The following is a 27,001-nucleotide window of genomic DNA, read 5'->3' as shown; positions in this document are numbered from 1 at the left end:
GTTGGCGCGCGGGTCGTCCGGCGTGGGCTGCGGCGCGGGCGAGAGCTGGAGCGCGGCGGCGAGCGCGCGGAGCGCGAGCGGGCCCTCGGCCGGCGCGCGCAGCGGCGAGTCGAACCCGCGCACGACGTCGCCCCACCGCAGCGCCGGGTGCAGCTCGTGCACGGCGCGGATCCACGACCCGACGTCGACGCCGCCGCCGGGGCGGCCGGCGTCGCCCTCGCGCTGCGCGAGGTCGATCACGTCAAAGAGCTGCTGCGCGACGCGCATCTCGACGCCGTCGCCGTCGCCGCCGAGGCTGCCAAACTTTGCGAGGACGGCGCGCGCGAGCTCGAGCGAGCACAGGGCCGGGACGGGCGCGAGGCGCGCGAGCGCGGCAATGGGCGTCGGCGGGCGCTGCTCGTCGAACACGACCTCGCTGAAGGCGTGCGCGAGCGCCTGGGCGCCGACCTCGGGCCCGAGACGGCCGCGCACGGCGGCGAGGACGACCGAGCGGCGGTCATCGTCCGTCAGCGCCTGCTCGAGGTTGGCCGACTCGGTCGGTGCGGGAGGTGCATCGCCGAGGTAGAGATCGGAGAGGAGGATCGAGAGAAGGCGCGAGATGGGGAGGGGCGAGAGCTCTGCGAGGTCGTGCACCGACTGAGCCGGGTTGCCGAGCTGGTCGAGCGCCGGGTGAAGGACCTGGCGGACGACCTTGGCGGCGTCGAGCCCGAGCGCGCGCTTGGCGCCGGTCGGGGGTGCGGACGACGAGGGGAAGAGGAGGGTGAGGAAGGGGGCGCAGAAGACGAGGCGCTCGAGCGGGGAGAGCTCGTTGAGGGTCGGGTGCGCGAGGAGGGTCGGGAGGGCGAAGGCGCGGAGGACGGGGTCGGACCCGGCGGCGCCCTCTGCGCCCTCGAGGACGGCGTCGCGGAAGCGCTCTGCGAGGGCGGGGTCACGCGAGCAGCGCTGGACCTCGGAAGCGAGGAGGCGGAGGTGGAGGTCGGGCGAGGGCGGCTGGGATGCAGATGCAGAAGGAGGGGAAGCAGGAGAAGCGGTGAGGAGGGACGCGGCGCCCTGGATGAGGCGGCGGACGAGGTGGGCGTGCGCGGGCTGGTGGTGCTCGAGTAACTGTTTCGCGAAAACGCAATCGCCGAGTCAGTCGCTGTGGCTCTTTGAGAGAGTGTACACGCTCCCGAGAACACAGCTGCGGCAGCGCGGGGCGGGCACGCGCGAGGGACGAGGGTCGGTCGGCGAAAGACTGACCGAGCGGATCTCGTCGCGGTTCTTGACAAAGTTGTCCTCGCTGAGGGTGCTCAGGAGGAAGACGATCTGAGCCTGTGTGTGCTCTACGCGTCAGTTTCCGTGCCTGCGAGCGAGAGACGGCGAGGAGGGGGAGGAGGGGGAGGGGGAGGAGGGGAGGCGCACGCGGACGATGGTCAGGAGCGAGGTGCTCGCGCCCGACTGCTGCTGGCCGGGCTGCGGGGGGGCCTGCTGGCCGAGGGCGCCCTGGAGGGCGGCTCCCGCGGGCGGCCAGAGGCCCGGCGGCGGCCCAACCGGAGGATGCACCGTGAACGAGCGGCGCGGGACCACGGCGAGCCCGCTGGCACTGGCGCTGGTGTGGGGGCGGGGCGGGGCGCGTGTGCTGCTGTGCGGGTCTGGGCAGGGCTAGGTCCCGCTGGCACGCGCGCGCGAGGGGGGGAGCGGCGAGTGAGGGCGGGGCGTGTCGAGGGCGACCAAGGCGCGAGGGAGCGAGACGGCGGCCGAGGGAGGACAAGGGGCCGGGCAGCGAGAGAGGGGCAGCGTCGACTCGCACACGAGCACTCGACAGTCAAGACGCGCACAGCCCGCGAGCTCTGGACGACGCCGGGTGCACTCGAGAGCAAGCGCGCCTCGCCCGAGTCCCGCTCGCCCTTCGCTACCGCCCAATACAACTGAATACAACTGGGGCAACCGTATTCCAGAAAACCCTCCCTCATCACATCGCATCCCCTGCTGCAGGCTCGTCCAGTCTGCGCCACTCGCGATCACGTATCTCGCAGCATCCAATCGAGCAACACGGGAACAGAGGAAGCGAGACGACGGCGGCACCCTCTCGCTTCCGCTCCTTCTTCGACAGGTGAGTTTCTCATCTGCACTGCATCCCTGATTTACCTCCCCCGCTCCGCCTCGATCCACATCTCGTACACCCCCCACCCAACCTCGAGCACCTCCCTCCCCCCTCCCGCCTCCTCCTCCCCCTCCCCCCGCCCGCTCACGGGCACGACGAGCCTGACAAACCTCCACCCCTCGCCCTCGCCCGCGACCGGCACGCTCCACTTGCACTCGCGCGTCCCGCCGAGCCCCCTCCGCCTCCTCGTCGTGCGCGCCCACCACCGCGCGAGCAACCCCAGCACGCCCTCGCCGCCGCCGAGCGACGACGAGGCGGCTTTTGCGCTCGCGAGGACGCGCGAGCCCGTGGGAGAGAGGAGCACGGACGAGGGGAAGGGGAGGTCGGGCGGGACGGGGAGCGGCGACGAGGGGACGGCGCACGTCGGGCGGATGGGCGACGGCGACGCCGGCGGAGCCTTGTCGTTTTTCCCGCACTCGTCAGTGCCAAACCGTGCCGCAATAGGAGAGAGAGAGAGGGCGCGGAAACGCACCCAGTGGTACCCGTCCGAGCTGACTTCGACGCGCACGAGCCGGAGCAGCTCGAACGCGTCGGCGAGCACGACGCGCAGCGCGACGAGCGGCGTCCACGCCGCGTCGAGCGGCTCGAGCAGGCCCAGCGCGACGTAGTCGCCCTCTTTCACCACTGTGCGCGCTCGTGTAACGTCAGCGATCGAGCTCGGAACGACAGAGAGGGAGGGAGGGACAGGCGGAAGGCTCACCGTCCATCGACCGGAACGCGGTCGCGACCTCGCCATCGACCGCGTTCCGGTACGCCCACCTGCGCGCCCAGTCCTCCTCCTCGCTCCAGCGCTCCCCGCCCTCTTTCCACCCGCGCGCCGTATGCCCCAGGTGCTCCTCCCACGCCTGCAACCCGCCCGCGACGCGCTCCGGCCCCGGGAACGGCACCGCGTCCGGCGGAGGGAGGTGCGCGAGGTTCGTCAGGAAGAGGCACGCGTCCGACGGGGGCGTGCACAGGGCGCGCGCGTGGTGTGCGTGAGGGTGCGGCGCGAGAGGGGGAGAGACGGGCGCGCGGTGAGGGAGCGAGCGGGGGAGGGACAGCTGGGTGAGCTCGCCTGTGGCGGGCGCAGGCGGATACGACACGTTGAGGTAGTTGGACAGGCGCGTGAGGCCCTGGTACTGTCTCGCCTTCGTGTCAGCGCGTCCTGCTCAGCAACTCGAGGCTCCGAAACGCGCGTACGATGAAAGCCTTGTTGCGCGCGATGCCCTCGCCGTCGCTGTGCCCATGCGGGCTCGGCAGCTGGCTCAGCGCGCTTTGAAGCACGTACGGCGGCTCGTTCATGAACGTCGTGAACGAGTTGTCGGCGTGCGCGAGCTCGGCGCGCGAGTACGCGAGCTCGCCCGTCTGCGCGAGGAAGCGCTCGACGTGCTGCCGCGACGTGAAGGCGCCGGTGCCGACCCACGAGAAGCACGTGTGCAGCGGGTCCTCTGCGCGAAGCAGCAGAGAGAGAGTGCGCCGTCAAGCCGTGTTGATCGAGGTACGGAGCGAGAAAACAGCGCACGGAAGAAGCACCATTCGAGGCCGTACAGCACGGCGACCTCTTCGTTCGTGTGCACGACGACGGGACCTTCGGGGTCGCGCTTGAACTGGGCGTAGAGCGAGCGCACGGGCTGGACGACCCAGTCGTCGTCCTGGAAGAAGCAGTAGGGAGACGAGGACTGGGCGCACGCGAGGTAGCGCGCGAGGAAGAAGAGGTTGCGAGGAGAATTGTAGATGCGGAGTTCGGAAGCGGGACAGCGGGACTTGGCAAACGTCTGCGAGGGAATTGGGCGTCAGAAGGTGCAAGAGCTGTACTCGAGACGTGGCGAGCGCACCTGTGGTGTGAGTGTGATCTCGGGGTTGTTATTCCACACGAGAATGGTGTCAAAGAAAGTATACTGGCACAAGTGGGCGAGGATGACGCCGACGTTCTCGGTGCGCTTCCAGTGCAAGACGACGGCAGCCGTGTCGCCCGCCTCGGTTGCATCGATGTAGGCATCTGTCGACGTCGCCGAAGTCTTCCACAGCTGCTCGAGCCCCGGCAGCGTTGTAGCGTAGCGCGTGGTCGGCGCCTCGAAGTCGCGCAGGACGTCGTATGGGTCGCGCCCTCGGACGCGCGCCGGCCCTCTCCGCCGCGCAGGAGCCGTCCGGGAGGGACCGAGCATTTCGCGCATGCCGAGCAGGAAGAGCGCGAGGACGACGAGCTGCCCAAAGCGGCTCAGCGGGGGGATGCGGTTCTGCCGTGCTCGTCGCCCGCCCGGCGTGCCCGGCGTCGCGAGGTCGCCGTCCGCATGAAGGTGCTCCTTGCCCTGTGCGGGCGCTTCTTCGTGCGCGATGAAGAGCGCGCCGAGGACGTGCAGGGCGCGGAAGAGGGCGACCTGCGCCCCACCTTGGCCCGCAGGTCCGGAGCGAGTCGAGAGGCGCGCCTTGCCAAAGAGGCCGCGGCGCCAGCCTTCGCGCTGGATCTTGGCGACGTGCGTTGCGATGGTGGCCTTCCAGCGGGCGATCGAGGCAGCGGAAGGAGCGGGCGAGGCGGGGGCAGCAGCGGACGAGAGGGCGCGCGAGTGCTGCTGCATCGAGGCGAGCGGGGGCGAGACGGCGGAGCCCGAGACCGAGAGGCGCTGGGTTGCGAGCGGCGTCGGGAAGCGCTCTGTGCCTGCGTCGGCGTGCACCGTGACTGCGTTGGCGCGCGAGAGGTCAATCAACGCCCGACGACGACGAGGAGAGGGGACGGCGACTTGCTGTGGACGTGGCCGCGGTCGGGTCTCCTCGGCTGAGTAGACGCGTGCATGCACTCGCCTCGAGCCCTGTGTGCCGCCCTGCCCGGCTCGACGTCGACGCGGAGGAGTGAGGGAGAGACGGAGCTTGCGAGCGGAGGTTGGCTCTTGCTTCCCTCGTCCAATCGCGCAAGATGTCTGGCCGTCAGGGTGTGAGTCGCAGCGCCTTACTCGCGGGCACAGTCCACCACAGCACGAACACCTCGCAAGCGATGCGGGCACGCCTCTCGCCTTCATCAGTCGTCGAGGTTGCGCCAGCTGCACATCCTGCCACACACCCGCTGGGCGGGATAAGGCGCCTGTGCGATGGCGATGCAAAGGTCCTGAACCCGGTGGCGCCACTAGGCTACACTCCAGCGTGCGCCAGGGCGCGGACGGACCAGCTGCTCCTCGAGGCGAACAAGCGCAGGGCGACTGGTCTGCTGCGGCAGGCCCAGTTGCTGTTGTAGGGGGGCGCTGTGGACGTACTACAGTGCTCTCAGACTAATGGCGGAGTCTCTGCGTCGCGGCCGGAGCTGGCGGCCTTTCTCCCTCTCGAGCTCACCGCACCTTGTCCCCTCGCATGTCGCTGGGCAGGTCGCTGACTCTTTCGCTTTGCATTGCAACCTTGTCCTACTCAACAGGGCAAAGTCAAGCCTCTCAGTGCGTCTCTTTTCTCTGGGGGGCCATCCTTGTCTTCCTTCCTTGCCCTCTTCGCGGACGACACACTGACGCACGCTTTCTCCCTCTTGCAGAGGCTCCCAAGAAGAATAAGGTCTGCTTCAGAGTCACCGCATCTCACCGCCATAGCGCGCCAGGCTGACCCTCGAAGTTCGCGACCAGGTCGAGGAGGACGAGGACGACGTCGCGTTCAAGGCCAAGCAGAAGGCCGAGGCGGCCAAGCTCAAGGAGATGCAGGCGAAGGCCGCGAAGGGCGGTCCCCTCCTCGGTGGCGGTACGCTTGCGCTTCTCCGCCTCTCCCTCTCTCGCCCGTCCGCCCGTTGCTGATTGCGGCATGCGAACAGGCATCAAGAAGTCGGGCAAGAAGTAGTAGAGCGGCTCTTGCCCCCCTTATCCTCGCGCGCGTACCGTCCCTGTATTGCTTCCATCGCTCCCGGCCTCGTGCAGAAGTGGTCGAGAGAGGGCGTTCGTTGCGCATCAAAAGCTGGGTCTCCTCCGCTTGGCTGCTCTAGCCTCACGCCTCGGCCATCTCGGCATCCTGCGCGCCCGCCGCGCTCGTGCCCTGCTCCTTCTGCTCCTTCGCGCCCTGCTGCGCCTGCTGCTGCTTGGCCGCTCCGTTCTCGGCGCACGGCCAAACGGCCTCGAAGCGCTTCTTGACGACATCCTGCTCGTCTGTGAGAACCGGTCGGGCGGCTGTCGGCGTCCATGTTCCTCAGAAGGATGCGCACGAGACTGCAACGCACTGCGGTCAATGCCCTGCAGCGCCGTCCTCGCCGTGCCCACCGCCTGGTTGACCTCCTCGCACTGCAGCCGCACCGCCGCGATACCCAGCTGCGCGTCGCTCTGTCCCCACGTGGCCCTTCCGTGTCAGCGCTGCTTCTTCCGAGGAGGGGGAAAAGAGGAGAAGGGGCGACGGACGGAGCGCGAGCGCAGGAGGCGGAGGAGCTCGAGTTCGGCTTCGAGCAGCTCGACAGTGAGGCGCGCGTCTTCCTCCTCGAAAGCCTTGCTGCGCGCGCGTCTGTGCGAGCACGAGCGCGTGAGTCAGCTCGGACGTGGACTCACCTTGGAAGAGGCCGTGCGAGCACGCGAGCGTGCGCCGCCTTGGCGACTCGAAAGCGTCCGGCCGTCCGAGATGAGACGCACATCTTGTCCTCCTCGTCCTCCTGTATCTTCGCCACCTCGTCCTTGTACCGCTCGACGGCCTCCTTGGCGCGCGCGATGACGGCCACCTGCTTCTGCGCCTGCTTCTGCGCCCGCCCCGCCTGGTAGTTGTGCACGTGCTGCAGAAGAGTTCTGCGGGATGCGCGTCCAGTCAGCACTTGGCTGCAGGCGTCTCGGAGAGCCCGCAACTCGCGCGCAGTCACTCTCCGGCTGCGCGACGAAGGAGGCGGACGCACCGCGCGACCTCGCTGTCCTCGGTGTGCCCGCTCGAGAGCGCGGGAGACCCGCCCGTCTGTTTCGGCATGTTCTTCGAGTCTTGCTTGGCGCGTGCACGCGTGAGAGGGCGCGATCAGGCGCGAGTGCAGCGAGAGCAAGTGATTAGACGAAGGTCAACGGGCGACGACGCGACCTTCGCGCACGTTGACATCTCTTTCCGAAGCTCTCGCGGCGCGTCTCGTCATTCGTACTCCATGCACGTCTTCAGAGTGTCAAGCTACGAGTCCTCCGAGCGCGAGAACGATGCGCCTACAGCAAGCGAAGTCGTCCGTCCTCTCCTGCCTCACGCCGACGAACCCGTCTTCAAGCTCAGTCCGACGAGCCGTGCGCCGTGTGCCCCTGCCTCGGCCTTGAGCGCAGCTTCGTGCTCGGCGATACAGCAAGACAGCTTGGCTTTGAGCGCTGCCGTCGCAGCGGGTCCGATGAGGAGGTTCGAGAGGAGCTGCGCGCCGGCCGAATGCGATGCGATGGCGAGCAGCGGCGGGGTAGAATTGCTGTTCTCGGAAGCCGCTTTCGAAGTCAGCTAGCTTCCACGCAGGCCTGGACAATACGGACTAAGCGCTCGACGCACCCGCTTGAACTGACAATGCCCTCGACGAAAGTCGCGATCCCGGCCGGACCCGACTTGTGCGGCTTCAGGCACTTGTCGACGAGCTTTGCAGCGAAGTGGTTCTGTGCAAGCGTGGGTGCGAGCTGCATGATCTTGGTGCAGAACGGGAGCGAGTTGCGATCGAGAAGGCTGCGCAAGGACGGAATCAGCACGATATCTCCATCTGCTCGAAGAGCGCTTGCGCACTGCGACACGACGCTATAGGCTCAAATATGAGTAAGCTCACGCGATCGCAAGAAGAGAAGCAAATACGCACAACGACCCGCATGCTGTCTTCGCAACCTCGCCCAGTGCCTCGAGGATCTCCCTCGCGACAACGCTCGCGCTCGCCTCGCACCAGTCCTCGAGCAGGTGCTGCACGACGAGCGAGCCGCCATCGTCTTTGACGATCGAGGCCCAGTGGCCCGTGCCGAGGTCGGCGAGACGGCGGTAGAAGGCGAGCGGGTTCGGGAAGGTCAGGATGCGGTTGAGGACGTGAAGGCTGCTTTTCGTGGTGAGGATCTGCGAGTGAGGAAGGAGCCTGCGTTGGGCGACAGACGCATGAGTACCGCTCTCAAGGCAGTGTCATATGCGAAAGCCCGCATCATGCTGACGCACTCTTCGACGACCCTGTTCTTCGTGCCGGGTCCGCCGCAATCGAGCAGCTTTTGCACGACGTGGCAGCCGAATGGGTCGAGACTGAGCGCGAGGAAGTGGCCCTGGAGCGCCTCCTCGTACGACTGGGCGAGCCGCGCGTCGCTCGCTTCGAGGCAGCGCGAGACGAGGAAGTTGCCTGCTCATGGGCGCGCTCAGTTCATCAGCTCTTCAAGAATACGCGATCGTTCTCCAAGAGCACAAACGGGAAGAAGAACGACGAACCGAACTTGCTGAGGCTCAAGTCGAGCACCTGCTTCCCGACCGCCTGGCACAGCTTGTAGTTCTTGTCGGGCGTCGTGAGTCTGACGCGCTGCTGCAGGAATAGCGAGCACTGCTGATCGTTGTGCACGAGGATGCGGCGGACAAAGGCCTGCATGTGGAGTCATTCAATTGTGTGCGCGGTCAGGCGAGCGGAGAGGAACACACGCACCTCGTCGTCGATTTCGGCGTCGCTGTCCAGCAGCGTGCGGTAATTTGGCGACTCGGAGTGGCGGTACGGCTGCGGGCGGTGGGGAAAGGGGCCGCCGAGTGATATCGAGCGAGAGTGGAAGGCGTTCTGCGGCGGGAGAGTCAGAAGAGGTTTGACCCTGGTCAAGGGAGACGGACTGACCTGCCGCTGAAAAGCGTCGCCCTCGCTAGCCCACCTTCCTCCGCTAGGCAGCGCCGCCATGCTGGCGGCCCTCTCCCTTCCTTCGCCGCCGTTGACGTGCATCCCGCCCGAGCTCCCCGCTCCGCCCTCCTGACCGGTCGAGGCGTCGGCGAGGTGATTCTGAAGGCTCGCCGCTACCGAAGGGAACGAAGCGCCGGGCTCGGTGAAGTAGCCGTTGTTGCCGTTGCGACCGAGCGTGTTGTTGTAGAAGTGCCCGAGACTCGAATACTCTGCGTAAAGATGCGACGCCGAGGAGTTGGCGTAGAGGTCGGGATCGTACGCGTTCGGGACTTGCGAAGGCGGTACGAGCGAGGCATCGAGCGGGTCGAAGGCGAAGCTTCCGAGCGAGACCGAGCGGTTGCGCTGCGCAAAGACGCTGTTCGAAGAGTACTGGTACGAGTGCGAATGCACCGGCTCGGCGTGAGGCGGAGCGTGGGCGGCGCGAGTGAGCTGAGGGGAGGCCGGAGGCGTAAGGCCCTCGCGGTGAACTTCGCCCGTGTCATAGCTGCCGTCCGGGAAGGAGTGCGGGTACACCGAGTATGACGAGAGCGGCGGACGGGACCGCTCGGCAGATGGGACGTGGGTGACCGTCTGAGCGGGCGAGAGCGACCTGCGGAATGCGGCAAACTGGGCCTCCCGCGCTTGTCCATCATTCTCGAGGAAGACGACGCGCGAGGATAAGTCGTCCGCGAGGTTGTGAAGGGTTGAGAGGCGGGCGTGTAGGTCGGTAACGAGCGTGGTGAGCGCGGCAAGCTCGACCTTCTCAATCAGCGGGCAGAAACGGCACCGTCAGTCTGATGTCTGCGGCTCAGGCTAATGGTCCGGTGCGCACCTGGAGTGGTGGCGAGTGACGAGCCGCGAAGTGCGCGCCGGTGCGATGCTCGCGATCGTTGCGCTGGTGAAACGCGTTTACGTGAGCGGGCACCTCGTACGACCCTTCGTGGTGGGCCGACGTTCCGAGCGCAGGCGTGCTCGTCTGCGTTACTGCGCTGCTTTCGCGCGTCCCGTACGAAGTCCGGTGCTGTCCGTGCGCGACGAAGTGCGGGACCTGCCAGCCTTCCTCCGCCTCCTCGCCCCCGTCGCGCATCCCGAGCATGAAGAATGGCGTGCTGCGGCCTCCGAGCGCGCTCAACGGGTCGATTCCGCCCATTGTACCGGCCGCGGTGCCGCCCCCGAACCAGTCGCGCTCGTCCGTCCCGCCGTTGATGCTGGCAGACGGTCCGAGCGACGCATCGCCTTCGTCCGGGTGTGAGCGCAGCGGCGCAGACGAGTCGAGCGCGACCGAAGCGCCTGCAGCGGTGCGGGTCCTGCGCGGCACAGGCGTGGGCGAGTCGAAGAGCGAAGGCGAGCTGGTGAGATGCTCGTGCAAGCGGGGCGAGGGGCTCGAGGTCGAGCGCGAGAGGCGGCGGGGAGCACGAGGCGTCGTCTGGTCGGCCAGAATAGTCGATCGAGGCTGGAAACCGCCTGACCCGCCGTGTGCGAGCACCATGGACGGGCGAGTCGGCGGGGCGAGGAGCGAGGCGAGTGGCGCCGCCATGGAGGACGAGCGGCCGGCACTGCGAGTAAGCTAAGGCACGTGTGCACTAAGCAGCGAGTACAGTCGACAGAGTAGACGAGCGAAGTAGGGGTGAGATGGAGACGAGAGAAGGGGAAAGGACGAAGAGAGCGAGAAGAGCGAGTGCACACGAACCGCGAGCAAGACGAGGGGAACGTATAGACTGGAAGAGAGTCCACGACAAGGTCGACTCACCGCTCACTGAGAATGCGATCATGTGTCTACGGCCTTTTCCTGTCCCCCCGTTCCCTCTTTCCGTCTACCCAAGATCCGCTCAGTTTCCCCCACCTCTCGCCCGCCGACCTAGTTCGTCTGACTCGCCAGCCCACTGCTGAGCAGCACGACCTTCTGCCTCCCCTTGCCCTTCTTCTTCCCTCCCGCGCTGCCGTCCTCCGCCGCACCCGATCCTGCTCCACTCCCGCTCGCGCCGCCCCACGCATCCGCATCGTCCAGCACGGTCCGCGCCGCAGGCTTGGAGAGTGCCGCGCGCATGCGCGCACGCTTGTCCGCCTCGGACGCCGACGCCGGGAGCGAGGGGAAGTCGAGCCCGTTCGGCGCGCGCGGGGCTGCCGCGCGCGAAGTGGACAACGACGAGGCCGGGCGCGAGATCGAGTGCGGGGTCGTCGATGCTGGGCGCGAGACGGGCGCCGAGCGGAGACCGCTGCCACCGAGGGCGGGGAAGGCGGACGCGCCGCTCGAGGCGGACGAGGACGAACCGCCTGCGGCAGAGGACCAGGCGGTCGAGCCGCCGGTCGGGGCGCGCTTCTTCGCCTGGCCGGCCTTGCTCAGCCCGGGGATGCTCTTGGCGTTCGACGCGCTCATGAGCGCCGGAAACGGGTTCGAGCGCGGCGCGATAGGCGCAGGGCCCGCAGAGTTGGCGGCGCGCTCGACGCGGTCCCAGGTCGACGAGGCGTTCCCACCCGAGCGGTGCTGCGCCGAGAGCGCGCGCTGAGAGGTCGGCTGAACGCTCGTCGGGACGCCATTCAGCGTCGGGGCAAGGGGCGCGAGCGAAGGGAAGTTGTTCTATTGGACGAGGCGACACGGTCAGCATGCTTCTGCTAAATGAGCACGCTAATGGCAAAAGAAGACCCACTTCGCTGCGCAAGTCGCGCCAGGCGATCTGCACCGCGCGCTTCTTCTCGGCGTCGTCGAGCAAGTCGGCAAATCCGAGAATGACGCTCTCGGCCTCGTCGGTGCGCTGGTCAAAGACGTGGTACAGCTGATCGACCAAGTCGCTCGCGGCAATCTCGCCATTGCGGAAGCTGCGCGCGGCAATCTTGAACCCGGCCACCTTGCCCTCGTGCCCGCCCGTGAGGTCCTGCACCCGCCGCAGGAGCGCCGCGTGCCGCTGCAGTGTCGCGGCGTCGCGCGCTTCGTTGCCCGACAAGGGCGCGCCGCCGAGCGGGGTCATCGCGCCGCTCGAAGGCGGCGACGAGTCGCTCGTGAGCTGCCCGCCGAAGCGCGACGCGCGTGCGCCGCTGCCCGATGCGACAGGCGCACCGAGCCCCGGCACGCGTCGCTCGCCCGTCCCACCGCCAGCGCCGGTGCCCGCAGCAGGCGTGTCGCCGCGCGGCGCCTCGACGAAGCTCGCGGCGGCAGTGCGCTGCGCCTGTCCGCCTCGTCGGCGGTTCCCGCCGCCTGCGCCGGCGCCCTGCCGGTCGTCGGACGAGTACACAAAATTGGTCTCGATGCGACGCGCCTCCTTGCGCGAGCGCTGGTCCTGGAACGTGCCGACGCCGTGGACTTCGAGCGCGTGGGCTTGCAGGTCGAGCTCCGACTCGAAGACGACGAACTTTTGCGCGAGGCAGTCCGGGTGCGGGCAGATGTAGTGGTCGTTCTTGAAGTGTTGCTCCTGTGAATCCGGGAGCATGAGCCGATATTACGCGCGATGGAAGCGAGAGCAGACGCACAAGACGGTCGTAGTTGAGGTGGTACTGATGACGGATGCCCTGCCGCACACAGATGAAGCACTCCTCGTGCTGCTCGCGGCAGTGCTTGTACAGCCCGTCCGAGTCGTAGAACCACCGCTTGCAGAAGCCGCACATGGCGTGCTGCTTGTCGAGGTGCGCGTCGAGCTCCGTCTCGCGCTTGCGCCCCGCGGCGCCGCCGGCTGCGGGGGCGGTCGAGAAGAGCTCGTGCTCGTGCGCGAAGATCTTCTTGTTCGAGCAGCATAGGTCGCACAGCGTGCAGTGGTGCATTGAGCGGACGTGTCGCTTGAGGTCGGACCAGCCCGAGAGGATGTGGTCGCAGGCCTGTGCGGGCGAGTCGGGCGCAGCAGAAGAGGGATCAGAGAGGCCGGGCTTGTAGGGGCAGTTGAATCGGAGGAGGGAGAGCGTGTCTTCGAGCTGGGCGCGGGTCTCGAAGAGAATGCCAAGCTACGGGGTGGCCCGCGTCAGCACGAATTGCGAACAGCCGACAGCGCAGGGTGCGCACCTTGGTGTCGCTGAAAGGCGTGTGCTCGGGCGCATAGTCCTCGAACGGCTTGTCCTCCGAATCCGTGAAGATTACGGTCGGGCATTCGGTCTGCAGAAGGCGGAAGTCGGAGATGAGATCATCCATCCACGACGACGAAAGCGAGAGCAGTGCGCACCTTGCAAAAGGTGCACTCGTGCTTCTTGTACAGGGCGCGGAGGCGGATCGAGCAAGTGTGGCAGGTGCGGTGGTTGCACGACCCGACGGACCAGTACTGCACGGGCTCGGCGCAGATGAAGCACGTCGCGTCGTCGCCGTCGCCCGCCTCGCCCGACTCAGCCGCAGCCTTGGCCATGGCGGCTGCGACCGCGTTGATCTCGAGCATGCGCTGGTCGCGGGCCGACGAGGCGGAGGAAGACTGCGGCGGGCGGTTCTGCTGCTGCTGCTGGGCTGGTGCGCGTCCTTTACCCTTGCCGCGATTCCCACCGTGCTGCTGCTCGCCCCGCTGCGACCCTGCTCCTGCTCCTGCTCCTGCGCCTGCGCTTGCGGGCGTCGATGCCGGGCGAGCGGGCTGCCCGTCTCCGCCTTCGGTCAAGCGTCCGCCGAAAGCTGCGCGTCTGCTCATCTTGTTGCTGGGTATTGATTCGGGTGGACCGGCAGCGGACTGGAGCTCGGCGTTGAAGCAGCGACGGGCGAGCGGAGCAGGCCTGGCGAAATCGAGTCGCTCCTTTCCCGGTCGACACATCCGCTCGCACGCCCTGACGAGTCACTCTGGCCGCGGTAGGGGCCGTGAAGGCTCTGTAGTCATTCTGCGCGCCGCCTAGGAGCGCCCCGCCGCCTCTTCCGCTCTGCCCCTCCAGGCCAGGCTGTCGTCAGATCTTCCGCCGTACCACACTGCATTGTGAGCGCTACAGAGAGCCTCGATACGATTGGGCGGCTGCTTGGTGCGTGTGAATGACACACACGGTTGCGAGTCGCCGTTCGCGACGATCGCGTCTCTGTACTGATGTCCTTCTCCGCTTCTCTCGCTGTGCTATTGCTGTGCTACGGGCATGATGCGCTGCTCCCGCTCTCTCTTCCGAGCTCGACACGGTGCTGACCGTCCACAACGACGCTGCATGCCTACGAATCGTTTGACAGCAGGTCTCCCTCGTCGGCGACGATGGCAGGCAGCCTGATGCCGCGCATGGCTTCGCCCGCTCATGCAATGGCTTGTTCAGAAACGCGACAGCACAGCTCAGCCCACCCTGTGCGGCTCCAGATGCGACCGCGGGGCGCTCTCGCTGGAATGAGCTGAGGACAGGCGAGGAGGGGGAAACCGACCTTCTCTCACCATGCTCATGCTTTGCGCCATGACTGGGCGTATGCATCCATGTCGCCGCTCCCTGAGCATCCGCTGCCATGCCAGTATGAGGTGGGCGGCCGTACTCAGGGCCCGCGGACGCGGGAGGGGGCGAGCACTTGCCGCGGTGGCCAGCTAGGGGCTGCGACACGAAGACCACGGTAGGGCGAGGAAGGTGACACTCGCAATTGCACAATGGCCCAGACAGCGCGCCGGGAAGTTCTGTTCCGACGCGAGGAGCGCGAGGCATCCGGGTGCGTTGTCGACTGGACTGTCGTCCCTTTGTTCGCCGACGCCATTATTTCCATTGCTCACCACTGCTCGGGGCTTGGGAGCGCGCGAGGTGCGTGCTGGCGGGAGTAAGCCGCTCTATTCTCAGTCCGCCTCGAGGAGTCGGCAGCTGCCCGAGCGAGGTGTGTGCACGCCGCCGTCCCGAGAGAAGTGGCCTGAGCGAGCGGAGCCACGAGCGCTTTCGCCTAGTCCGCCATTCTTGACTGGAAGCCCTGCGCTTCCCGCTGCTGCTGCCTGGCTCGCTAGTCGGACTCGTTCAAGCAGGCGCGTTGCGATCGCCGCGGGTGCGTTTGCTCCGCTCGCGTCTCCTGTTCGCAGCGAGCTTGACGCCGCGCTCCTGCCTTTGCGGCGAGGCTGCCGCGCTTCACCTCCCACTCGAGAGCTAGTCGAGGCCGGCGCTGACCGTTCACTGCCTTGGGGCGCACAGCCTCGCACGCCCGCACCACCCGCAGCACCTCGCGCCTCGCCCTCGTCCCCACTTCCTGCTCGTCCTTCCGAACCATCCGCGCCCTCACCGACCCAGCCCCGCACCACGCGCTGTGCAAGATGGGCTGCGGCCAGTCGATTGACGCCGATCAGGCGCACCAGAACAAGCAGAGCGCGGCCATCGACGCAGAGCTGCGCAGAGCCCGCCAGGAAGAGGCGTGAGTCCCCGCCGTCTCTGTCTTGCCTTAACCCGGGAATCCTCCACGCTGAACACACAGTCAGAGGAGCGGCGCACGAGGCGCCCGCCAGGACGAGAGTCAGAGCTGACCTGCTCGCTCCCCATCGCTGCAGCAAGACGGTGAAATGCCTCATGCTCGGCGCCGGAGAGTCGGGCAAGTCGACCCTCGTCAAGCAGATGCGCCTCATGTACGTGCTCGAGTTGCTGCGTCCGTGATCAGACAAGGAGACTGAGTCCGGAAGCGTCCGTCCAGGTACGCCAACCCGTATTCGGACCGCGAGCGACACGACTATAAGGAGATCGTCTTCACCAACGCGCTGCAGTCCATGCAGGCGAGCATCTTCAGAAGTCTCGTGGCACTCGCGTGCTCACTCGTCCGCTTTCACAGGCTGTCATTCGCGGTTTCGAGGTCTGCAATGTCGCACTTCCACAACAGCACATCCCGACGGCCGAATACCTCCTCTTGGTCCACTCAGAGGACGCAACTGACCCGAGCACGGGCGACATTGAGCCGGGAGTGCGCAACGCCATCATTGCGCTGTGGGCGGAACCGGCCACCAAGGAAGTCGTCGCGCGAAGCTCGCAGTTCCAGCTCAACGACAGCGCACAGTAGTGAGTCGCGGTTGCACTTCTCCTCAGTCACCCAGCCGCCGGAATTCGCGGCAGGAGCGAGCCTTGCACGCGGCGCTCCCCTCGGAAGCGATCTGGCCTTCTCAATCGAGCGGCGCCCTCCTCCTTCGCTGGCGTGTCCTCTGCCTGCGCTACTCACGCTGACTTCCTTCATGCACTTTTCCGTCCCCGCAACACAGCTTCTTCGACGCGATGCCGCGCCTCGGCGAGCCGCGCTACGTTCCGACCGACCAGGACATCCTGCGCACGCGCGTCCGCTCGACCGGCATCGTCGAGGAGGTGTTTGCCGTCAAAGCGCACAGGCTGAGGGTGTTCGACGTCGGTGGACAGCGAAGTGAGCGGAAGAAATGGTATGCTGCCGACGGTCATCTCCTTCCCGCATGTCCCGCCTGACCCGCCTCGGCACGCAGGATCCACTGCTTCGAGAACGTCAGCGTGCTCGTGTTTGTCGCCGCCATCTCCGAGTACGACCAGGTCCTCTTCGAAGACTCGACCGTGAACCGCCTCGCCGAAGCCACCATGCTGTGGGAGAGCATCGCCGGCAGCCGGTGGTTCACCCAGTCCGCCTTCGTCCTCATGCTCAACAAGGTAGACCTCTTCACCAACAAGATCCTCGGCGCCGGCCCGCCCCTCGGCGCCTACTTCCCCGACTACACCGGCCCGCCGCGCGACCTCGAGGCGGCCAAGAACTACATGCGCGCAAAGTTCATCGCGCTCAACCCGCGCAAGGACCGCGGGCTGTATGTACACTTGACGTGCGCCACCGACACGAACCAGGCGAGGGTCGTGCTTGCCGCTGTCATGGACCAGTGCGTGTCTCGATGCGCTTCCTCCTGCTTACTTGAGCTGATCAGTCTCGCTCGCAGGGTCCTCACTCGCTTGCTCAGCGAAGTCGGCCTCCTCTGATCGCACTCCTCCCTCTTGTATTCGTCTCGTCACTTCCTTTGCACACCCTGACGCATGTTCGCACCGCAGCCCTTGCTCGTTCCCTCTCTGCACATAGCTCTGTCGTCGATACCCTTCTACTCGATTATGCAGCGCCCATCTCCCTGCTCTGTTTCTGTGTTTCCGGTCTCTCGTGGCAGCAGTTGAATCACGAGGCTTATTGAGAATTTGCCTCGTCAGCGGAAGAGAGGCACAGATATGACGATAACAGGAGACGGCGAGGAACGCTCTATAGCGAGATACTGACAGTATACGTGAACGTAGAAGGAGGGTTTCTGATAGTCAAAGTTAAGGACACGAGGAGAAGGACGAAGCAGCCTTCTCAAACCAGCACCACCACTGCGTCGCCCTCACCCGCTTTGCTGCCCGTCGACGCAAGCTTAACGTCCTCCTCGAGCGACCCGGTGCCGTCGGCCGCGATGCGCTGCGCGGCGCGGCGGCGACGGCTGATCTGCTGCGACTCACGGAGAAGCTTCTTCGACTTGGGCCCGTTGGTCCACTTGACGGGGCCGACCTGCCCGTCCCAGTAGTCGCAGATCTCTGCGCGATAATGCGGCATCAGTACGGGGGAAGGCAGCACCGAGTGATTAGATTGGAAGAGACGCACCCTCGTTGCTGAGTCCGCGCGTCTCCGGGAAGGTGAAGTAGGCAAACACGAGCTGCGCAGCGAGAAGAACAATGTATACGGTGTAGCTGTTTGAGAGCGTCCCGTGAGCCTGATGACGATCTGTCAGCAGGACGGAGCGACGACGTACTACTTCCAGGCGATCGCGTCCATGGCAATGGCTGCCGAGCAAGTCCGGTCAGCCCGAAGCTGCGAGGCTGGGATCCGAAGACTGAAACATACGGTTCACAAAGGCATTGAAGAAGAGGCCGAGGTAGTCGATGACGTTCTGCGCTGCGAGCGCCTTAGCGCGGATGCCGCTTGGCCACCTGCGGGGGGATTCAGCGAAAATCAGCCAATTGCCCTGCGCGCGGGTGAGCGGTGTGCGCACATCTCAACAGGGTACATGAAGCTGTGCAGGCACGCTGGCGTCAACAAAATGCGGCTAGGCGGCTGGAGACAGACGAGAGACGCACAGCGAGCTCCACGCGGCGCCGTACGCCGCGTTGAAGAGATAGATCATGGCGAGCACACCACCGGCCATTGCCTGACTTCCGGTTTGAGCGTAGCCCGCGGAAAGGCCCGTGAAGACGGACCAGACGGCAAGCATCGCTGAAATGCCAACCAGGATGATCGGGCGACGGCCGATCTTTTGCGCAGCAAAGGCGATAACGACGCAGAAGAGGAGAGACCAGACGTTGAGCATGCCGTTGAAGAGAGTCTGCGTTTTGCCGTCCGTGATGCCGACCGAGTTGAGGATGAGGACGACTGCGGAAGAAAGCGGCGGAAGATTTAGGCCCTGCTAGGAAATGCAAAGTCGGATCTTACACGCACTATAGTACGAGATCAAGCCATTGCCACTCCATCTGCGTCATTTGCTGGTCAGCGTCAAGCTGACAAGCCCGCGGAAGAGATGGGAGTCATGGGACGGACTGGCTGGCGATACCCACGACCATAGCGATGGTGGTTCGCATGGTGAAAGACTTGTTCTGGAACAGGTCCTTCCACCGACTGGTCGACTGCTCGATATGCTGCTTTTTGGCGTTGTCGGTGCTGCCGGAGGGAGGGAGAGGCTGAGGGTCAGTACCGATCACCAAGCCCACGCGGGTGAGCTGCGAAAGTAGGCTGCAATTTCTTCGCTCAGAAGGGCGTCAGTGACCGCTCCGACGCACATGTCCTGAAGCGTGTCGCGAACGGCTTCGGTCTCGACGCCGCAACCATGGTACCGGACGAGAACCGCAAGCGCCTCGTCCGATTTGCCATGGAGAGCGAGCCAGCGCGGCCTGCGAAAGATCACACGTGAACTTTGCACAGTATTTTGTTCATGAATGCGCGCACGACTCAGGGATGAAGGGCCAAGCCGCGATCTGGATGAGAGCCGGGACGGCCTGAACGAGCGAGGGTGCACGCCATGACCAGTCGTTCGTCCAGTTGACCGTCGAGTAGCAGGTCCACGAAATCACGATAGCTCCGACGAAGTAGAAGGGGCTGTCTGCGACAGTGAGAATCGCATGAAGGGGAGAAATCAGGGTCTGTCCAGCAACGGCGAGGCGACCGTACGGCACAATCGGCGCCTTGCGGCGGCCAAAGGGCGCAAGCCCGATGCTGGAGTGGCTGAAACTCACAGCATGAAAGAACCGTAGTGCGCTCTTTGGTGGGCGCAAACTCGGACAGAAAGGCGGGCGAGGCGTTGTGACAGAAGAGGAGGAAGAAACCGAGGAAGAAGCGCGACGCAAGATACCAGTTGAGGTTTTGCGCAGCTGACTGGAGCGCAACAAAGAGGACGGTGCCGCAAGCGCCGATCAGGAGGCTGCCCTTGCGGCCGAGACGGTCCGTGAAATACGGCGCTGTAAGGTTGCCAGCCATGTTGCCGAGCGTCGAAATGGCTGTCAAGATGCCAAGCTTGCTCCCTCGCGGGCTGCAGTTGAACAGGTCAGAAGATGGTGCATGGAGGGAGACGACCACAAGAAGCGCACTGGCCGAAAAATCTGGACGACGACGATGATTGCGTCAGACGACAAACGAGCACATTGGAACAGCAGAAGGCTGCAGACGCACTCTTGCCACTGAGCAGAAGCCTGGATGTTCCCGCTCAATGAGCCTTCGACGCCAAACTGGATCAGGGTCATCTAAAGCCGGCCGGATCTCGGTCAGAACCGGCTGAGCCGCAAGGACGAGTCGCAGAAAGACCGCACCAGGAAGATGAGGTACACGGGCAGTCGCCGCATGATGCCGGGCTCGGAAAAGGAAGAGAGGAGCATGTTGGCAGCAAGCGTAAGATTGTCAACGGGAAGTAATGCAAGCAGAAGCAAGGAGCGTGGAGCGCCGTTGAAAGAAGCGCACAGACAAGCGGAGCCATTGCAATCGCGGCACAGCAGCAACAAACGGGTGAGATACCGAGAGCGCCGCTCTTTGGCCGACAACCTGCCGAGCAAGATTGCGATGGGCCCCTCACTTCTGCGGTTCTCCATATCGCTGCCGGCGCATTCCAGCCATCTGCACCACTGGCGTCCTGCGTCGGCCGCTCACGATGAGGCAGAACGTTTCAGAAACGATGCCGCCGCTCACTCGCCGAGCAGCACTGTGAACAGTCTCGCCGAGCGATACGTTGTCTGCCGGTCGTCGGCGAGACGTAGGTGAGAGCGCGGCATCCTCGGCTAGCGCAAGGGCCGGAGCGCAGTGGTTCCGGGCAAGCAGCGAGGCGACGACCGGGGCGATGAGGTTGAGCTCCGCACTTCTCGCGCGGGACAGCAGACGCGAAAGACGAGGGCAGCTTGCCACAGCTCTGCTCAGCACTGTGGGCCGCCGCCCACTCGCCCTTGCTCCGCACCTCAACCAGCGGAGACTCGGCCGAATGAGCTCCTCGCGACACGATCTAGCTCGTGCTCCGCTGCCTGGCGCTTCCTGCCTGACCCTCTCTGTGCTATCATGGAGCTGAGCGCGATTGAAGCTGCTGCTATCTCCGAAGCGCAAAGAGTGGTCAAGGTGGCTTGTCTGAACTGTCGCGCATCCAAGGTGCGCCCTTCACTCGCCACTTTGTGGAGCGATAAGGGGTGTTCACGTACACTACGCCGGCAGATCAAGTGCCATGGCAGTGGCAGGTCAGAGCCTTGTCCGAGGTGCATCCGCCTTGCTATTCCCTGCGCGTACAAAACGTTCCGACGCGGGCGCAAGTTGAAGGAGTTCGTCTCTGTCGCATTCACCTGTACCGGCACCCTTTGATACCCTACGCATACAGCTCTGCTCTACACGCTATCGAGCTGTCAAACGCCATTCAGAACGACTCAGCGCAAGACGCTTCGTCGCCCGAGGTCTCGATTCCGCTCGACGAGCAGCATGTCTGGCCTGGACCGCTCCCCGTGTCTGCCGCCGCCTCACACGCAGCTCCGCAACCTGCAGTGTTTTCCGCGGACTCCTCACCACAGAACTCGGTCTCGCCATCGCCGCACCTTCCGACGCGGGGCCAGCGGTCGCCGAGGTCTCGCACTTCCCTCGCGGCCTACCTCATTCCACTCGAAGAATGTATAAATGCTGCCCCTGAACACGCGCCCTTCCCCATCGGTGCCACTCAGTCGGATCCTGTCAGCCTCGGACTGATCACGCCTGAGGCCGTCACCGTACTGTTCGACTACTACTTCTCAACGCTCAACCCGCTTGTCGCCTTGCTCGACCCTGCGCTACACACCATTTCCGAGACGTACTACTCGAGCATCACGCTGTTCTCGACGATCCTTACCGTTTCAGCTCGCGCCGTCATGCCGGATCGCTATCGCGCGCTGCACAATCACACCAAATACCTCATCGGAGTCGCTTTCGCCGAGGGCGTGACCGAAATCGGGCTCGCGCAGGCCTTGTCGATGCTGGTTTTTTGGAAGGATCCGCGCGACCAAGCCGCGTTCAAGTGGATCGGGTACGCCATCCGCCTGGCTATCGAGCTCGGCCTCGACCAAGGCCTGAAGCGCCCCTTGCCGGAGGACGAGCGCGCGGCACGTCTCGTGCTGAATGGCGAGCGGACCTGGCTTCGTGCGTTGCCTTCCGCCTTGCGAGCGGGACGTCCAGGCCTGACTCGCAGCACCTGCAGAGCTTACGTGCTTTGACATTGTGTGCGCTTGTCTCGCAACCCGCTTTAAGAGTGACTCTGACATGTTGCAACCAGCCTGACGGAGCAGCAGCACCGCCCCCGAACGATCCAGCCTGAGACGGTCTTTGACCCCATAGCTTGGGCAACAACTGATCAGTGCGCCTGGCCTGTCAATCTCGCACTTGAAAATGCGTGAGCTGAAGCGTGTTCCGAAGCCCGCAGTTTCCGTCCTACACCGACGCACACCTCGCGCTCTCGCTCGACATCAGCCGGTTCACATCGCCCATGGAGGACCTGCAGGACACTGCGGTTGCCATCGCCACTGTCGAGAGATCTCTGCCTCACCTGACGGCGGGGCAGCAGGCGTGGCGCGCAAAGTGGCAATCGTTTAGGCGTGCGCTGATCCTCTCTCACCGCTTGCGCATCACCCTGAACCGCTTGCGCATGTCATGCAGAGGCTGGTGCTACGCACCCTCTCTCGGACCGCGTGATGACGTTCTATGACCAGCACTTCCGCTACACGGCCTGCGAGGTTCGCCTCCGCGTTGCTTTAGCCCGCCCGGTGCACTACGGCCGGGACGAGACGGTGCGTTCGGCGTTCCTCGACGCCGTCAAGGCCGCCACCGAGGTGCTCGAGTGTATTGCGAGCTTCTTCAATACGGACCGCCTGCTCGCCTACTCGCAAGACACGTTCAGCCTGCACCTCGCCGATGTATCCATCTTCCTCACGAGGCAGATGAGCAATATGGACGAAGTCTCGGCCACGGCCGCACTGGGTGCTATGAAGCGCATCCTTGAGCTGTGCAGGCTGCACTGCCGCGACGGCAAACAGGACGACCCCACAGCTGCGCCCGACGCGCTCTTCTATCACCAGCGATTCCTCGAGTCGCTCCTTGCGCTCGCGAGGGCTCAGCGGGAGGACCATGCAGCATTAACGACGCCGGGACCAGCTGCGCAGGCCCCGGTCGACCCTGCTCTCCTGCAGCCGCAGCTGCTCGACTTTGCCACCTCCGCTTCCTCGAGTGACACCCTGCCGGACGACACTTTCCTTGCGTCGCTCTACGATGCCACGCGTGAACACATGGGCGTGGTGCGTTCGGTCATCCTTGCTTGCTTGAGATGGCGACATGCTGAGGACGCGTGGCTTGACTTACTCTGCGTATGTTGATCCGCTCGTCTCAGTTCTTCCCCGACGTCGATGTCAACTCTTTCTTTGCGCTCGGCTGGGACTTGCGCGCGTAGACTGGCGAAACCTGGGACAGGTGGATGGGTGCGAGTCGGTAACGTGAAGCGGACAGTAGACGATAGAGACGCTGGTCGTGCTCAGATTTCGTATCCAGCACGTCGGCGCGTCGAAAAAAGCAATGATGTTGGCCAACTGCACGAGGCTCTGAAACGCGCAAGCGAAAGAGAGTCGCCGGTCCGATCCCTCGCGTCGAGGCTCGTCCGCACTGTCTTCCGCGCAGTCCCATCTTCTGCGCTTGCGACTGTCTCAGTGTACGTAGCACTACAAGCCTCTGCAACGCTGACCCCAGCCCGCCGCGGCTGCACCGGCTGAACTCTCACCTCGAGCAGCTTTCACTCAACTCGACCTCCAGCATGGCCGCCGTCAACCCGACTTCCGCATTCCCTGCCGCGCCAGAGAGTCCCAAAACGGTGCAGGCAGCGTCGGGCGCGAGCAACGCCGCCAGCGTCGCGAAGAGGTGCGTTGCGCGTCGCGTGAACTTGAGGAGGGAGATGAGAAGGCGGACACCGGGGGAGAGTAGGAGGAGTCCGCAGGGCAGGAGCGGATTCGAAGTCAGCGCCACTGAATGCTCTAGGAGGCTCTGCGCGAACAGAGCGCCACATCGAAACTCCTACAATCACTTCATCTCCCCGAACGCTTGGCTGACCCCCCTTTCTCTCGCTTTACACAGGCTCCAATCAGAGCTCATGTCGCTTATGATGTCTCCACCGGCTGCGGGCATCACGGCGTTCCCGGAGAGCGACTCGGACTTGACGTACTGGGTCGGGCGGCTCGAGGGAGCAGAGGTGCGTTTCTTTCGACGATCTGGTTTCTGCTTCGGGCAGGATGCACCACTATTGCTGTCGCTATGTCGCTCTTAACCTGACGCATGCTCGATTGCTTCGCAGGGAACTGTCTACGAGGGGCACACCTACGCCATCTCGCTTCGCTTCCCGCCCGAATACCCGTACAAGGCGCCGACCGTCCGCTTCGAGTCCACGTGCTACCACCCAAACGTCGACCTGCATGGCAACATCTGCCTCGACATTCTCAAGGAGAAGTGGTCGCCGGCGCTGAGCGTCTCGACCATTCTCGTTTCGCTGCAGTCGCTCCTCGGAGGTGCGCTCCATTGGCTTCATAGCGGCTGACTCCACACTGAAAGGGAGAGATACGAATGTGCAGAGCCGAACAATGCGTCGCCTCTGAACGTCGAGGCTGCAGACCTGTGGGATGATGCTGAGAAGGTGCGTCCCCAAGTATCGTATGTCCACCAGCCGCATATGAGCTGTTAGCTAACTTCACACTTTGCCTCTTCCGGAACAGTTCAAGGTCGAGCTCGCCAAGCACTACAAGCCTCTCGAGGACGACGAGTAGACGCCTTTTCCGCTCTCCTGCCTCTTCTCTCGTTCCGTCTCGCACTCTCTCTCTCTCTGCCCGGCATCCTCACCTAGTTGTACCACCATTGCATTAGTGCCCGGACTTGTTCCTTCCTCTGCCCTGTCCCCTCCCATTCGTTCCTTCTGCGCGCGTCGCGCCTCTTTTTCTGGATTGCGTGTATTTCGCAAGTACTCCAAGGCCTCCTGCTGATCTGGTGAAGCTCTCAAAGGGCTCGTTAGAGCTTTATATACCGATCCAGGTCGCTACTGAGCGCTGGTCAAGGGCGCTGAAATTGCTCGTCTGGCTGCACCGCCGCCCCGCTCGTTCGCTCTCGCACCCTGCACCTCAGCCTGCGCAGCCACTTGCAAGCACGATGGCTACGACAGTCCCTTGCCAGTGAGTTGCCCAGCGCAGCTAGCCTGGTTCTGCACGCTCAGGTGCCGTCTCGCCTCCTCGCCGTTCGCTCGCTGACGTTCGCCCGTCGTACTCGCTCAAACAGGTACAAGACCGGCCGGGTGAGCTTCAAAGAGCCCAGAATGCCTGCTCCACTCAATGCCAGCCGCCTATGCTGCTGTTCCTAGTCTGTCGAGTGTCGGTACTGATGAACCCCGTCTGCCCGTCCCCGCGCTCCCACGTCGCTCTCGTGACACAGACGCTCGGCCAGGGCACCTACGCAGTGGTCAAGGGTGCGTCGAAGCTTCTGCGGCTGTATCCGGGTTGCAGTCGCAGGCCCGCGGCGGACCTTCCGAGACGACCGACCCGAGGCTGACTGCCTCCTTCGCTATTCTCCGTGCTCGTCTGCGTCGTGCTTATCGTGCAGAGTGCGTGCACATCAAGACGGGTGCGTTGTAGCTGCTTCACGCCTAAAGAGGTCAACTTGACGAAGGCTGACCTCTCTTTCACATGCCCGTTTACTCGCGCAGGCAAGTACTATGCGTGCAAGGTGAGCGGCAAGCCTAGTAGGAGGATACGGCGCAGACCGCGCGGTTGGGTCCCAGCGTGCATTGTTCCCTCTTACACCTCGACACACGCAGGTCATCAACAAGAAGCTCATGGCCGGCCGCGAGCACATGGTGCGTCTCGAAGACTTGCTAGTCACGCTTGAAGCGTATCAGCGCCTCGAGCTGACGCTCCCGTATGAAACGCACGCAGATTCGCAACGAGATTAGCGTCCTCAAGTCGATCTCGCAGGGGCACAAGAACATCGTCACGCTTTGGGGTGCGTCACACTCAACCGTAGATGCACAGGATCTTGAGCTGACGCATAACGCTATACAGACTACTTCGAGGTTCGTCGAGCTGCGGCGCGGGCTCGAAAGGGCTTTGTTGCGTGGTTGTGCTGACCGTTTCCCGCGTTGTCGGGGGATGTTCATAGACGCAGAACAACCGTGCGGCCACTTTCCCCTCCTTCCGCTTCATATCTGGCTCACCTGTCGTGCCCGCCAGTCTACCTCGTCACGGACCTGTGCCAGGGCGGCGAGCTGTTTGACCGCATCTGCGCCAAGTCGTACTTCCTCGAGGAGGACGCCGCGAAACTCGTGCGCACCGTCATGGGCGCCGTCGAGTACCTCCACTCGCATGGCATCGTGCACCGCGGTGAGTCTGCGAGACAGTACTGCTGAGCGAGCACAGGGGCTGTTGCACCAGCGGCCCTTTTGCTGTGGCTTCAGACCATGTCTTCGCTTACTCCTGGCGTCTCATCCTGCAGATATCAAGCCCGAGAACCTGCTGTACCGCTCGAAGGACGAGGAGTCGGACCTCCTCCTCGCCGACTTTGGCCTCTCGAAGGTCATGGACGACCAGCAATTCTCGGCGCTCACCACCACGTGCGGAACTCCGGGTGAGTCGCTCTACGCCATGTGTGGCACACGGTGGACCCATGATTGAGAGGGTGACTGCACCGCTCATTACGCATGCGCGCACTGACCTCCGGATGGCGGCCCGTCACAGGGTACATGGCGCCTGAGATCTTCAAAAAGCTGGGACACGGCAAGGTGCGTGCTAGACAACGTTCTTTGTAGTGTTGAAGCTGATCTTTGCTCTTCCGACAGCCTGTCGTGCGTGTTCTTCGCGAGTCGGCTGCTTGAAGCGAACGCTGATTTCGCAACGCTTGCTCCGCACTGGACGCACGTGCAGGATATCTGGGGTGCGCATCCTAATGCCCGTGTCCCCATGCCACAAAGCTCACCCCTTCCTGCACCTCGCGCAGCGATGGGCGTCGTGACCTATTTCCTCCTCTGCGGCTACACGCCTTTCGACCGCGACAACCAGGTCGACGAGATCCAGGCCATCTGCAGCGCCGACTTTGCGTTCGAGCCCGAGGAGTACTGGACCGGCGTTAGCGAAACGGGTGCGTTCTGAGTCTGATCAACTGCTCCTGACCGGGGGCGGGGTATCGCCGCCGGCCGTGCTCACGACCTGAGCTCTTCGAACTCACGTCGTCTGCGCCCATAGCCCGCGACTTTATCCGGAGCTGCCTCGTGATCGACCAGACCAAGCGCGCGACCGCGGCGCAGGCGCTGCAGCACCCGTGGCTCGCGCAGCTCGCGCCGACGGCCGACGCCGCGCAGCAGCGGCCCGACCTGCTCCCGTCGCTGCGCAAGAACTTCAACGCCAAGGGCACGTGGAAGCGCGCCATCATGTCGGTCCGTGCCGCGGGTGCGCTCAAGGCTGGCGGAGAGGCGCGCCGCGCGACGCTGCTGGCCGAGGCCGAGATGGGGAGCGCCGAGGAGCAGCAGAGGGTGAGAGAGCGCGCCGAGAGGGCCAAGAAGGAGGCTGAGGAGGAGGCGGTAAGTCTTGCGCTTCGTCCTTTCCTAACGTGATCCGGTGCAGGGAGCCGACGGTGCTGAACCTTGCTCGCTCGTCACCGCAGAACCAGGTCGACTCGGCACCCGTCTTTGCATACCAGTGATTTCACGCGTGCGGTCACCCTCGCTTTCCGTCGTCGTCGTCGTCGTCGATACCTCACACGTATCATTGCCCCG

The 27,001-nt window shown here is 64.5% G+C and overlaps 9 protein-coding genes across 9 annotated transcripts; 4 read left to right on the top strand and 5 right to left on the bottom strand.

Moving 5' to 3' along the window:
- On the bottom strand, positions 1 to 5,136 carry JCM10292_000647 (uncharacterized protein; the record flags this gene model as incomplete). The annotated part of the gene is made up of 9 exons (XM_076651049.1): positions 1 to 1,104; positions 1,240 to 1,311; positions 1,402 to 1,588; positions 2,128 to 2,767; positions 2,844 to 3,261; positions 3,323 to 3,570; positions 3,645 to 3,897; positions 3,958 to 4,799; positions 5,100 to 5,136. Coding segments are annotated over 9 exons (3,801 nt in total), but the record flags the coding sequence as incomplete, so codon positions are not given.
- Positions 5,137 to 6,073: 937 nt separating this feature from the next.
- JCM10292_000646 (uncharacterized protein) lies at positions 6,074 to 7,024 on the bottom strand (the record flags this gene model as incomplete). The annotated part of the gene is made up of 5 exons (XM_076651048.1): positions 6,074 to 6,231; positions 6,303 to 6,402; positions 6,478 to 6,577; positions 6,703 to 6,852; positions 6,957 to 7,024. The coding sequence occupies 5 exons, from the start codon at positions 7,022 to 7,024 to the stop codon at positions 6,074 to 6,076; spliced, it is 576 nt and encodes a 191-aa protein (XP_076503465.1).
- A 255-nt stretch (positions 7,025 to 7,279) lies between these two features.
- JCM10292_000645 (uncharacterized protein) lies at positions 7,280 to 10,428 on the bottom strand (the record flags this gene model as incomplete). The annotated part of the gene is made up of 9 exons (XM_076651047.1): positions 7,280 to 7,490; positions 7,568 to 7,735; positions 7,793 to 7,804; positions 7,863 to 8,126; positions 8,204 to 8,378; positions 8,465 to 8,612; positions 8,673 to 8,798; positions 8,853 to 9,653; positions 9,724 to 10,428. The coding sequence occupies 9 exons, from the start codon at positions 10,426 to 10,428 to the stop codon at positions 7,280 to 7,282; spliced, it is 2,610 nt and encodes an 869-aa protein (XP_076503464.1).
- A 321-nt stretch (positions 10,429 to 10,749) lies between these two features.
- Positions 10,750 to 13,483, bottom strand: HEL2 (E3 ubiquitin-protein ligase HEL2; the record flags this gene model as incomplete). The annotated part of the gene is made up of 5 exons (XM_076651046.1): positions 10,750 to 11,469; positions 11,540 to 12,298; positions 12,357 to 12,821; positions 12,880 to 12,969; positions 13,037 to 13,483. The coding sequence occupies 5 exons, from the start codon at positions 13,481 to 13,483 to the stop codon at positions 10,750 to 10,752; spliced, it is 2,481 nt and encodes an 826-aa protein (XP_076503463.1).
- A 1,554-nt stretch (positions 13,484 to 15,037) lies between these two features.
- On the top strand, positions 15,038 to 16,691 carry JCM10292_000643 (guanine nucleotide-binding protein subunit alpha; the record flags this gene model as incomplete). The annotated part of the gene is made up of 7 exons (XM_076651045.1): positions 15,038 to 15,135; positions 15,269 to 15,343; positions 15,409 to 15,487; positions 15,544 to 15,767; positions 15,965 to 16,135; positions 16,196 to 16,594; positions 16,652 to 16,691. The coding sequence occupies 7 exons, from the start codon at positions 15,038 to 15,040 to the stop codon at positions 16,689 to 16,691; spliced, it is 1,086 nt and encodes a 361-aa protein (XP_076503462.1).
- A 361-nt stretch (positions 16,692 to 17,052) lies between these two features.
- On the bottom strand, positions 17,053 to 19,595 carry JCM10292_000642 (uncharacterized protein; the record flags this gene model as incomplete). Its single annotated transcript, XM_076651044.1, has 14 exons — positions 17,053 to 17,270; positions 17,338 to 17,423; positions 17,486 to 17,516; positions 17,578 to 17,663; positions 17,726 to 17,746; positions 17,811 to 18,102; positions 18,169 to 18,200; positions 18,268 to 18,387; positions 18,507 to 18,617; positions 18,673 to 18,826; positions 18,960 to 19,252; positions 19,311 to 19,322; positions 19,393 to 19,463; positions 19,530 to 19,595. 14 exons carry the CDS (start codon positions 19,593 to 19,595, stop codon positions 17,053 to 17,055), a joined length of 1,593 nt encoding a protein of 530 aa, XP_076503461.1.
- A 667-nt stretch (positions 19,596 to 20,262) lies between these two features.
- JCM10292_000641 (fungal specific transcription factor domain-containing protein) lies at positions 20,263 to 22,657 on the top strand (the record flags this gene model as incomplete). The annotated part of the gene is made up of 7 exons (XM_076651043.1): positions 20,263 to 20,349; positions 20,613 to 21,357; positions 21,416 to 21,437; positions 21,491 to 21,571; positions 21,631 to 21,809; positions 21,871 to 22,505; positions 22,598 to 22,657. 7 exons carry the CDS (start codon positions 20,263 to 20,265, stop codon positions 22,655 to 22,657), a joined length of 1,809 nt encoding a protein of 602 aa, XP_076503460.1.
- A 357-nt stretch (positions 22,658 to 23,014) lies between these two features.
- UBC11 (putative E2 ubiquitin-protein ligase UBC11) lies at positions 23,015 to 24,014 on the top strand (the record flags this gene model as incomplete). Its single annotated transcript, XM_076651042.1, has 5 exons — positions 23,015 to 23,118; positions 23,332 to 23,446; positions 23,549 to 23,759; positions 23,823 to 23,884; positions 23,964 to 24,014. The coding sequence occupies 5 exons, from the start codon at positions 23,015 to 23,017 to the stop codon at positions 24,012 to 24,014; spliced, it is 543 nt and encodes a 180-aa protein (XP_076503459.1).
- Positions 24,015 to 24,390: 376 nt separating this feature from the next.
- On the top strand, positions 24,391 to 26,928 carry JCM10292_000639 (serine/threonine-protein kinase; the record flags this gene model as incomplete). Its single annotated transcript, XM_076651041.1, has 17 exons — positions 24,391 to 24,413; positions 24,517 to 24,532; positions 24,670 to 24,703; positions 24,838 to 24,858; positions 24,941 to 24,960; positions 25,052 to 25,090; positions 25,170 to 25,236; positions 25,296 to 25,306; positions 25,393 to 25,405; positions 25,464 to 25,613; positions 25,726 to 25,857; positions 25,968 to 26,011; positions 26,069 to 26,074; positions 26,154 to 26,163; positions 26,227 to 26,367; positions 26,472 to 26,806; positions 26,890 to 26,928. 17 exons carry the CDS (start codon positions 24,391 to 24,393, stop codon positions 26,926 to 26,928), a joined length of 1,101 nt encoding a protein of 366 aa, XP_076503458.1.
- Between the last annotated feature and the right edge of the window lie 73 nt (positions 26,929 to 27,001).

The sequence above is a fragment of the Rhodotorula paludigena genome, assembly GCF_050403205.1.
Source record: "Rhodotorula paludigena JCM10292 DNA, Rt_paludigena_JCM10292v1_ctg44, whole genome shotgun sequence".
Lineage (NCBI taxonomy): Eukaryota > Fungi > Basidiomycota > Microbotryomycetes > Sporidiobolales > Sporidiobolaceae > Rhodotorula > Rhodotorula paludigena.
The sequence above is the reverse complement of the archived record's forward strand: the minus strand, read 5'-3'. Positions and strand labels throughout refer to the sequence as shown.